Source organism: Macrobrachium rosenbergii, chromosome 53 (assembly GCF_040412425.1).
Source record: "Macrobrachium rosenbergii isolate ZJJX-2024 chromosome 53, ASM4041242v1, whole genome shotgun sequence".
Taxonomy (NCBI): domain Eukaryota; kingdom Metazoa; phylum Arthropoda; class Malacostraca; order Decapoda; family Palaemonidae; genus Macrobrachium; species Macrobrachium rosenbergii.
In genome coordinates, this window is record NC_089793.1 from 49,663,016 (window position 1) to 49,674,780 (window position 11,765).

The 11,765-nt window shown below is 37.7% G+C and overlaps 1 protein-coding gene across 1 annotated transcript in view; it reads left to right on the top strand.

Moving 5' to 3' along the window:
• The window catches only part of LOC136834443 (pre-mRNA 3'-end-processing factor FIP1-like), a 267,929-nt gene that overhangs the window by 131,731 nt on the left and 124,433 nt on the right, over positions 1 to 11,765 (top strand). The window contains exon 7 of the mRNA XM_067097042.1: positions 7,878 to 7,972. Coding sequence (XP_066953143.1) covers positions 7,878 to 7,972 — 95 coding nt within the window. The remainder of the gene's footprint in view (positions 1 to 7,877; positions 7,973 to 11,765) is intronic.

Consider the following 11,765-nt stretch of genomic DNA (forward strand, 5'->3'; position numbering starts at 1 on the left):
GTGAGGTATCCAACAAAACTTAGGGCCCCTCTGAGGAGAACATCACCAACCTTACTTGTTCAAGGATACACTTACCTTTTAGATGAACTTTGGGGTGTTTCTGGACAGTGAGGATAGGTCTTAAGTTGTGGACATCCCTTTCCTCATTCTACCAGAGTAGTAGTAGTATTAAAGTAGTTTAACCAGACAACTGAGCTGACTCTCAGCTCTTATAGGGCTGGCCCAAAGGATTAGGATAAAATACAGAGGGATGGTGCTTGCAGGCCCCTGGATACCCTCTTGCGAACAGGTTGTGCAGGCGCCCAGCTCTTCTTAGACAGACTAGTATCTTGCCCTAGTACTTTCACTTAGCATAAGCCTGGGGAATGAATACAGGTACCTTCACTTAGAGTACCCAGTCTTAGCATAGTGTCTAAAATGCATCTTCCTCCACTCTCCCTTTTAAGAATGATGGGGCACATATTTGTTGGACCAATTTGGTATTCACCAGAAGTGACTTGAATTCCTTAGGGATTTCATTGTTTTCCAGTGTTTTCCTTACTTGAGTACCCTCCCACTGTGCCAGGTACTCTGGCCTAGGGCCCTACTGCCCTGGTCAACCATTTCACCAAACCACTAGGAGGTTACAGGAGTCAAAACATCCCCTACTTACATACACAGCTAGGAGCATGGCATTTATGGGTGGTATCAACTCCAGTCAGTTGCCGGGGTGACCTCCTAACTAAGGGGGTAAGTATCCTAAGTAAAGGTAATGATTTGTATTTCGGAGGAACAAATGTATTTTTAGGTATATAAACCAGAACTTTTATATGTTGAACCCACCTCAACTTCCTCACTTTGTCCGTGCAGCCAAAGGAAAAGTGACTACTGACAGTAGGTAAGTTGGGTTGGTTCTCCAACTAACCATTTCTGTGTAAAGGCTCTGGTTTGTATCCTTAGGAAAAATAAAAATTACATATAAAGTTCTTTGCATTTATCTTGAATGCATTGTGGAATAGTTCATGTTTGTAGATGGTGTGTGTTGATTAGGGCGTGTGTGGACACGATGCCGAATGCACTCGTGCAGAAGCCAAGAAAACGAAAGGACGGGAAAAGAATGGACGTGATGCTGAATGACCAGAAAGCTGAACTGACTGGAAGCCGAATGGACAAGATGCTGAATATATAAGAAGTCGAAAGGAATAGGATAGATAATTAAAACCATTATTTGCAACTTTCTTTCACCAAAGATATAAGATCATTAAAACCATTATTTTTAACTTACTTTCACAAAATATTAATAGGTCACAAAATAATAATGTATAAATATTTTATGTAATTAAAAATGTAAGCTGAAGCATGTAGGAAACCTAGGCCATCATCTTTGTTATGGGAATTGCAAATAGACCTAATTCTTTCATTGCTGGCATCATATTTTTTGTCTTTGAAATATTGATTCCCATAAATACCTGTTCGATTAAAACTTCATTTGTAGCTTATTCCCTCCTGAAAATTTTAAGAAGCTTGGGTAATGTTTTTGAAAGTTGCATGCCAGCCTTCAAGCGAATTGTTGGTTTTAGGAAAATTATTCGTAACATGAGAGTGAACTGACCATAATTCTACGTCAGAAATAGCCTTCATTCTTCCCCGATGCATTACTCCTAACATGTTCTCTCGAAATAAACTAGAAAGTCACTTAACATTTCATCAATTGTGAGATCTAATTGAGCAAGGAATTTGTCAAATAATTCTTGAACATTAGGTGGTGGGGAAAAAGCAAGAGCCTGCAATTGCTTAATGAGGTGTACATTCTCAGGTTCAGTAAACTAGCCAGTTTTGCAGTCCACGGGCTTGAATGTTGCGCCATAGTACCCCATAGGCATTGGCCAAAATGAAAGAAACAGCCTGAAATTATTGTGTTTGGGAAAGTTTGCTTAACACTATTAATTATTGCTTTTTCGAAATCTAATGTTATGGAAATTGGATCATTTACTCTGCTGTTTTTCGGGAAATTAAAATTTTGTCATAAGTTCTTTCGTGCTTGTTACTTGCTATACATTAAACTAAAGGCAAAGTTTTGTTTCCTAATATAAGCACATGGATAGTATGTAATTGTGTGCCTAGTAGAGCAGAGTCAAATGTTCCATCTCCAAATCACGTTTGCTTTTTTGATACGAGTTCCAAATTTTTTTTTTATAGAAAAGATAGTGGCAGCATCACTTTCAGACATCCGAAAGTTCTCTCCTTGCATTGTTATGTCCAGAACCTCGACCATTTCTACCTTGCTTGATCTTTGTATGATTCTTTCAAGTGTTTCTTTCTTAGGCGGGGTTCCAGGTACACGAAGTGGCAATTCTTCCATTGCATTCCTAATTATAGTGCCCGTAACTTCTTCCAAATGTTTGGCCTTACTCTTCATACCTTCCAATACTTTAAAAACTGAGTTATGAGCCTATCAGGTGGATGAGAATGATCACATGCATTGCTTTGTACTTTATCATTGATAGTTTTAAGTCTAGCGCTACACACTTTGCATTTTTCACACCTTCAATATGTAGTGTCACTAACGTTTTTATCCACAATGTAGGCGTAACCATTTAAAAGAAGCTGTCTTAATGAAAAAAATTGTTTTTCTTGTTACCAGTAACGAAATTGGTAATTATCTATTTAATGTTTGTGGTAATTATCTAATTTATAACCCACCCAAGATTGTTTCCACTTCTTGTTCATTTGGCCTAATGTCTGTTCGTCATTTTGTCCATTTGGAATTCTGGCCATTGAGCATCATGTCCATTCTTCTTCCTGTCCATACGTATTCATGGCCATTCGGCTTCTTGGCTTCAGCCCCTGGCTTTCAGCTAAGTGATTTCAGCATCATGTCCTACTACTGATTAGGAGTAGTGAAGAGAAAGTGCAGAAAGTCATACAAGTGTGAAAATGTTTTCAAGAGGAGGAACTTGAGAATATTAAATGCAAACTAAAGTAAGTTTATGATTGTAGATGGAAACCATGAAGATGCGTAATGATGTAAATATGGATTGTTGAGAAAGAAAACATTGCTTGGTATATGTAGAAGAAAATAAAATGGATTATAATAGGATGAGAGAGTTAAGTCGCAGGATAATTGAAAAAAGAAAATTGGCGTGATTTATTCTTAGGATTGGAAAGGCACTAGAATTGTTTATGAAGGTCAAGGTGGAAATGCATGAAGTGATTGTGTAACCAGCTTTCATTTATGGAAGTAAAGTGTGTATGTTCATTTATGGAAGTAAAGTGTGGATGTTTAACTCTGTCATTTTAGTGGAAGACTTATGTTATACTAGTGTGTGTAGTATTTACTGTGAAAAATTACTTTACTCCTCATCACGTAAAAAACGTTAGCCATATATCCCATGCAGACAACATATTTGGTCACCCATTGATCCTATTTGTTGATGATTTTATGAAAACCGGTTGAAAGTGCATACGATAGTTGAAAAATTTCCACATCAATAACAGAATTTGGTAGGTTTTCAGTATTTTCACAATTTGTTGCCACATAAACTGTGTGTTTTGTAGGTTGATATAATTCTTGACATGGAAGCTTTATTTTCCAGGAAGGGAGGTTTGTTTACATGTGTTAGCTGTATTGTAGCCTGCCTAATGAAAGCTTCTTGGCAATGTGATGATATGTAGCCCAAATTTAGATACAGAATTTTGTTTTATGATTTACATATTTTGTCATACAAAACAGTCAGCAGACTGCTTGTCTTTTAAGTTTTCCTTTATTTCAGCCTCACATATAACATCAAGCCTTTTTTTTCTTTCTTTGAAAACTTTGGGTGGCTTAACTCCCCATCAAGTTTCACCAAAAGAAATCAAGGAAATATTGTTTGTTCATGATTCAGAATGTGGTGGAAAGTGAGGATGATGGTAGTAATCCTGGTGGGTTCCGGTGCTTGGTCTTCAAGACCTAAATTTCATAATCAATCAATGGAAATGATGATGATGATGATATTTTAGATTTAATCATCATTTCAGATAAATTAATGATACAGTATGGGAGATTGTACTGACTCTTATAAGGTAATTGGATTTAAAAACTTGACTACAGTACATATGAATAAACTTCGCTGAATTTTTTCTTGAGGAAGTACTGTATATGATTGTGTTGCAAAAGAATCAAGCAGTTATCTGTCCATTATAGCCAGCAAGCAGCCTTTACCTTAAAGACCATGGTATCCTCAATGGACAGATTGAACTTCCATGGATATAAAAGCTTTTATTATAGTTGAAGTTGCAATAGGGTTAGGTCACATACCTTCCATTAAAAGCTATTTTAGTGAAAATACTATAGCTCTACAGTTGATACACCATGCTCCAAAGCAGTTTTTGCAAAGGACAGGTGTCGTTTTATAGTTGAGGCATTACTTGATGGAAATATAACATTCAGAATGTGATAGTGACTGAATTTTAAAAAAGTCGTGGTAAAAGTGGTTTAGTGCTTGTCAGAAGGGTAAGAGAGGAAAAAATCCTCTAGACATGGTTGATTTTCAAACCTCATTGAGGTCAGAGTGAATGAGAGGCATTTTCCAGAACAATATATGTGGTTTATCCTGCCAAAGAATTGCCAAGAAAAGAGGTAATGAATGTGTGAAAGGAAACAAACTATACTGTATATGTTTGCAACCAGTATGTAAAGAAGCCACCTTGGTGTCATTTCTAGTCTTCAAGTATGTGAGGCCTATAAAGTATAAAGAAGTGTTGCCAATGTGGAAAATATATGTAAAACTTGTTAATGCTGAGCAGATAGGATAGTTAACCCTTAAACGCCAAGCCTCTATTTACAAAAACGTCTCCGTATGCGGCGTTTGGTGAGTTAGCGCGAAGCGAAAAAAGTTTTTCAAAAATCACAGCACGCTTAGTTTTAAGATTAAGAGTTCATTTTTGGCTCCTTTTTGTCATTGCCTGAAGTTTAGTATGCAACCATCAGAAATGAAAAAAATATCATTATCATATATAAATATTGGAATATATGACAGCAAAAAAAAAAAAACTCTTATATAATTGTATACAAATTGCGCTGTAAGCACAACGGTTAAAGCTAATGAGTTAATTTTTTCTAGTTGTATTGTACACTAAATTGCGATGATTTTGGTACATAACAAATTGTAAAACGATCAAAGCAACACAGAGAAAATATTATCACAAAATGATGCTTGAATTAAGTAACGCGTGGGCGTAAAAAATGTTTTTAAAAAATTCACCATAAATCGAAATATTGTGCTAGAGACTTCCCGTTTGTTGAAAAATGAAGCTAATTGATTGAATATTACTAGACTGTAAGTGTTTTAGCTTACAATTGCAGTTTTTGACCATTTCGGTTGAGTTAAAGTTGACAGAAAGTCAAATTTTTTCTATTTATTGTGATTTATATGAAAATATTTCAAAACTGATAAAAGCTACAACCATGAGTTATTTTCTGTTGTATTGTACATGAAATTGTGCACATTTTCATATATAAAACTTTATGTAACGACTAATATAAAACGGTGCATATATTACGACAACGAGACGAAAAGAATTTCTGAGATGTTCGGCCGAGCGAGTTGCAAGAGACGTAAGGAAAATGTTTTTAAAAATTCACCATAAATTGAAATATTGTGCTAGAGACTTCCAATTTATTGCAAAATGAAGGTAAATGATTGAATATTACTAGAATGTAAGAGTTTTAGCTTACAATTGCGTTTTTTACCATTTGGTCGAGTTAAAGTTGACCGATGGTTGAAATTTTGGCAGTTATCGTGATTTATGTGAAAATATTTCAAAACTGATAAAAGCTACAACCATGAGCTATCTTCTGTTATATTCTACTTGAAATTGCACACATTTTCATATATAAAAGTTTATGTAACAACTAATGTAAAACGATGCAAACATTACGACAACATGACGAAAGAATTTCTGAGATGTTCGGCCGAGTTACACGCGCGACAGACGTAAGGAAAACTTTTTTTTTTTTTTTTCAGAAATTCACCATAAATCGAAATATTGTGCTAGAGACTTCCAGTTTGTTGAAAATGAAGGTACATGATTGAATATTACTAGAATGTAAGTTTTAGCTTATAATTGCGTTTTTTTACCATTTCAGTCGAGTTAAAGTTGACCGAAGGTTGAAAATTTGGCAGTTATCGTGATTTATATGAAAATATTTCAAAACTGATAAAAGCTACAACCATGAGTTATTTTCTGTTGTATTCTACATGAAATTGCGCACATTTCCAAATATAAAACTTTATGTAACGACTAATATAAAACAGTGCAAACATTACGACAACATGACGAAAGAATTTCTGGCGCGGACGTAAGGAAAAAGTTTTTTTTTTTTTAAATTCACCATAAATCGAAATATTGTGCTAGAGACTTCCAATTGGTTGCAAAATGAAGGTAAATTATTGAATATTACTAGAATGTAAGAGTTTTAGCTTATAATTGCATTTTTTTCAACCATTTCGGTCGAGTCAAAGTTGACCGAAGGTTGAAATTTTGGCAGTTATCGTGATTTATATGAAAATATTTCAAAACTGATAAAAGCTACAACCATGAGTTATTTTCTGTTGTATTGTACATGAAATTGCGCACATTTTCATATATAAAACTTTATGTAACGGCTAATATAGAACAGTGCAAAAATTTACGACAAAATGACGAAAAGAATTTCTGAAATTTTCGGCAGAGTTACAGCGGGCGTAAGAAAAAAGTTTTTTCAAAAATTCACCATAAATCGAAATATTGTGCTAGAGACTTCCAATTTGTTGCAAAATGAAGGTACATGATTGAATATTACTAGAATGTAAGAGTTTTAGCTTACAATTGCGTTTTTTCGACCATTTTGGTCGAGTCAAAGTTGACCGAAGGTTGAAATTTTTTGTAGTCGACGACGGGTACGTCCACTTGGCACCCAACAGACAATTTTAGTCGACGTATGATACGTCCAGTAGACGTTTAAGGGTTAATGTCACAAAGAGGATAAAATACATTGTTAATGCTGAGCAGATAGGATAGTTAATGTCACAAAGAGGATAAAATACAAGGTATTTTGTATGTTCTAGTTTTCCACTTTTGGTAACCTATGCATGTAGAAGCCACCTGTGTTTTATTACATATTTCATGGTATAACAAAGACACAGAGGAAAATGACTATAAAACACATTGATATTGCACTAAAGGATTGTTAGTGTCACTAACAAAGATCGTATCATTTGACTATTTTTTTTTTCTGTTTTCCAATTTTGTTTGATTCTTCATGCATAAAGGGCTGCTTGCAAGCAAAAGTAATGTTCTGTTTGAAAACATAAGGCTTAAAACTGTTATTAAAAATTTGTTTTATCTAAACTGCAAAAATTTTGCTTTTTCAAGTGAAAAGTGATCTCTGCTGAGAATGAGAGCCAGTGGTTTTTTTTTTTTTATATAATTCTTTTATAATTTTTATTAGCAGTGAAATTTGAAAACTTATTCCCCATAGATTGTAAATGCAATGGCCCTGATATATGTAGAATAATGTGGAAATCCAAAATCCGTACTTTATTTATGAGGGATGTATATTTTGCTAAATAAACAGAAGATTTTGACAGCCATTTTATAAGACACCAGGTTTTAAGCTAAAGAGGTCTACTGCTTAGGTCAGCAAAAGCTATGTATTTAGTAAAATATACCTCATAAGACACCAGGTTTTCATTTATAGAAATTGTAATCATTTTGGGATTCAAAACATGTACTGACTACTGTATTTTTATTTTACCAGAGATTATTTAGGATTTTTTCAATTTAGTTTTGAGGTAACACTCTGCGAACGAGTACAAATGCTACTTTTACATCCATCCAACTTCTTTCTGTAAAATAGTCTTTTTCTGTTCCAGGTAATGACAGCTGATAGAAGAGAGTACTCTAACAAAGTGATGAACGGCCCACCTCCAGTACAAACATCATTCATGCCAGGGTACAATGATATGGAGTGAGTGTTTGTTTATTTGAAATATTGTCTCATTCTTATTTTTCAATCTGAAGACAAATGTTTGTTATTAATAGTTAGTGTCCATATCTTGCCTTCCTTCTGTATAGATTACCACCCACATGTCTTGTGTGGTGCATTGTGAAGGTTATTAATTATTATTCAGTCTTCAGATGCATTACTTTTTCTCTTGCTTTTCTCTGTTTCTTTGGCCTCTACTCTTATAACTGTGTAGCTTCTTAAATTAAGTCTTGTTCCAGTGTTTTTAATAAGTAACTTACCAAGTAATTGCATAGCTATTAGAGTCTAACTATCACGTAGCTTAAATTTTGAAATTCGCAGTAGCACTTCTATTGTTTTGGTGTAGTAACTTGCCCCCGCCCACTTTCGGGGAAAAAATGGTACAACACAGCTGAAGAGCTCAGTTCGTTTTGTACTGGTCAACGACTGATCATTGGTTGTTTGAGCAGCTTATGTTTTGATTTTTTCACTAGATGGTTGTGGCTATCGCCACCTTTGGTGAAGTATTCATTCCTTTTGGTAGTTTTCACACTAATTACAATTAGCTTAGCAAGATTTGACAGACTTTTTTGCTGATTTTGACTTTTTGATTATGTCTGACTCTAGTTCGACTAGTATCCGGTTTTGCAGCAAAGGCTGCAATACCAGACTGACATCAGCTGAATATGACTCGCATACCATTTGCTGTCACTGCAAAGGGCAAGTTTGTTCTTCTGGTCTAACTTGTGAAGAGCGTAGGCATTGGGATCAGGGGAAATGGAAGACTTTGAATGCACATCTTGACAAACTTCAAAGAAATAGGCAGAGAAAGGCAGCCACTGAGCCGAAGCTAGGGGTTATGCTAGCCAGGTTTCTTCTCCTGATGCACCTGTTCTTTCTACACAACTCCGTTACCTAGCTCCCAACCTTCCAAACCCTATGCCATTGCCAGCCTCAAAGCCAGGGTTGACCAGAAATTCAGTCTTTCGGTAAATACTGTAGCCCAAATTGGGGCTTCAGTCAAGGGTCTCATGGACAAGATGAGAGCAAGTGATCGCGGTGCAAGTGTAGTGTCAGTGGAGGAGGTGACTGCTCGTCCCACCAGTGCTCCTAGACGAAGGTCCCTGTCAAAATTCCCTAAACCTGGGAGGAGGCAAACCGGAGGTCCAAGGGAGGTCGGTGGGGTTTGCCCACAGGTAGTTTCCCCCTCAGCTGAGTCTGTTGTATGTAGATCCCAGGACTCAGTGGACAGCCACTGGAAAGGTGTCCAGCTGGAAGTGCATGCGTTGTCGTGCAGTGATTCAGACTCCAGTGGGGGCAAGAGGCATAGTTGGCACTTTTCTAGTGCTTCTAGGCCATTGAAAAGGCATGCATCCACTGCTGAGCGTGCTTCCCCACTTCTTTGTAAGAGGATCAGAGAACAGGAGCGTAATCCCGAGCCTACCTGTACTTCTGGGAAGCCCCAGTCGTTTGTCTCTTGAGCCTTCGGTGGTAGAGCGCCAATATTTAGCTCTGAAGCGGTCTTACTCCTTTAAGAATCGTTCTGAGCTCCTGGTGGGATCAGAGTGCCCAGTGTCTAAGTGTCCAGTGTTCGACTGCTCAGTGTATGAGCGCCCAGTGTCCAAGTGTTCTGTGCCCACATGTTCACCTGTGTCTGTGTATCCATTTGTCCGCTTGGCACCAGCATCTGTCAGGCATTCGGTGCCACATTCCAAGCACCAAACGCCGCCTCTTCAGTCTGGCTCGGCTGGTTTGTATACCCCTGTTGTTCAAGATCCTTCGTTGGAACCTACGAGCGCCGTCTTGACAGTATTTTGGATCTCTTTCAGGAGCCTTCTACAATGACTCAGGATCCACCAGACTTAGTTCCTTCTCCAATTTTGTCTGTTGATGAAGACATTGAGTAGGTGCAACCTTCTTTGGCTTACACAGCTCTCTTTAAATACTTCTGTTTTGTTATCCAACCTTCACTCCAGCAACCCCCATGTCCCCTGGTTCAGCATTTATGATGAGAGCCTGCAGAGTCTTCCAGGCTGAATAAGGGCTGCTTAAGATGGTCTTTTCCTCCTCATCAAAGAAAACCTTATCAAGGATTGATGGTTGGTTGACAGAGAAGAGGGATCTTGGCAAGGCTGTTTTTTGTGCCCCTTCTCCTCACCTGTCAAAAAGGAGGTATTTTTTGTATGCCGCTGGGAAGCTCCTTCCTTGGGAGTTTCTGCCTCCTCCCAAGGGGCTTCTCCAGCCTGATTGATTTTGCGCATAGGTCAGCGTTTTCCTCTGCCAAGATCTTGTTCACATCATCAGAACTGGACCACATAGTTTGGGACATATTCAAGGTCTTCGAAATCTTCAGTTTCTTAGACTGGACTGTATGGGACTTAGCTAAGAAGATTGGAGACTGCGCCACTCTTCAAGAGAATTTTTCTTCGGATTGGCTGGGAGTCCTCTCATGCAGATAAGGCGATTAGGGATGGCTCCCAAGAACGGGTTGCCTTATTTTCTGTGTGAGTTCTCAAGAAAAGGGAGCTGTGGTGTTTGTTTCCCACAAAAGGGGTTACTCCCTCCCAAAGGTCGGCTCTCCTTTTTTGTGCCCTTGGACCATTTCAGATTGTTTCTTCGTGTACAAGGACAGTCTCCCCGCTTTAACAGCAGCTCTTTCAAGGCGGCAGAACAAACTTTCAGTCCCCACTCACGCATGAACCTTCAGTCAGTTCACCATGTCAAGAAATCACCCGCTAAACCCTCCTCTCGCAAATGAGGATCCTGTCCTCTGTGTTCCTGTGGGAGCCAGGCTTCTCCATTTTTGGAGTAAATGGGAAGCCAGAAATGTAGAGCCGTGGGTCTTGTGAGTCCTCAAAGAGGCTATTCCATCCTGCTCAGGGAAAAACCTCCTTTAGTATCATCTCCCATCTGCTTGATAGCCTAATCTGTAGGCTCGAGAGATTTTCGGCCCCTGTCAGAAGAGGTCTCTTCCCTGCTCAGGAAGAGAGCTGTATAGGTGGTTGAAGGCATAAGCATGGAAGATTTCTAATGAAAATTTTCCTAGCCTAACCCGTCCAAAAATGTTTCAATTATGCAATCCACCTACCTGCTCACGTTGTTCTTCTTTTATTATGCAATCCAGATTACGACACCAAAAACCACAAACCAGACTTACAGACCAAAATTACCGACCTACCCAACAGAGAGCTCTCTGTATCGCACTGCACTCTGTTCCAAATTCAGCACTCCCGCCCGCATTTGTTTACATTTTCTTTCCCTCCCGCCATTTCTGACCTATGACGTCACTTCCTACGACGTCACAAGAAGAAAGGATACTTTTTTAACATAATAAAAAACTTTTACTTTCTTGTTCTCCTACTTGCAATTTCCCTTTCAATTTCCTTATTGTTTCCTTTAAAAATCATTCACTTCCTCCATAGCAAAAATCATCTACACATGGACATAAAATACCATTCAATTTATTGTCTTTCCTCCAAAAGAACATATTAGGTTCTAATGTACTCCTCTCGCCTTTAAACTCCTCCACCATTTTAACCACCTTACAATACCATGCCTTTGCTGCATCCTTGAGCCCATAAACAGTTTTCTTCAATTGTATTTCAATCACCTTGTAGATACGCAGTTTTTACATCTAACGTATAACAATTCCAATCTTTCAGTTTTATTACTGTCAAACAAAATTTTAAAATTTGGCATTGCATGTAATAGCATCTTTTTCCCATTCGGCCATTTCTTCTTCAAAACCTCTAGCTACCAATTGTTTTATTGAATTATGCAATAACGACAAAAGCAT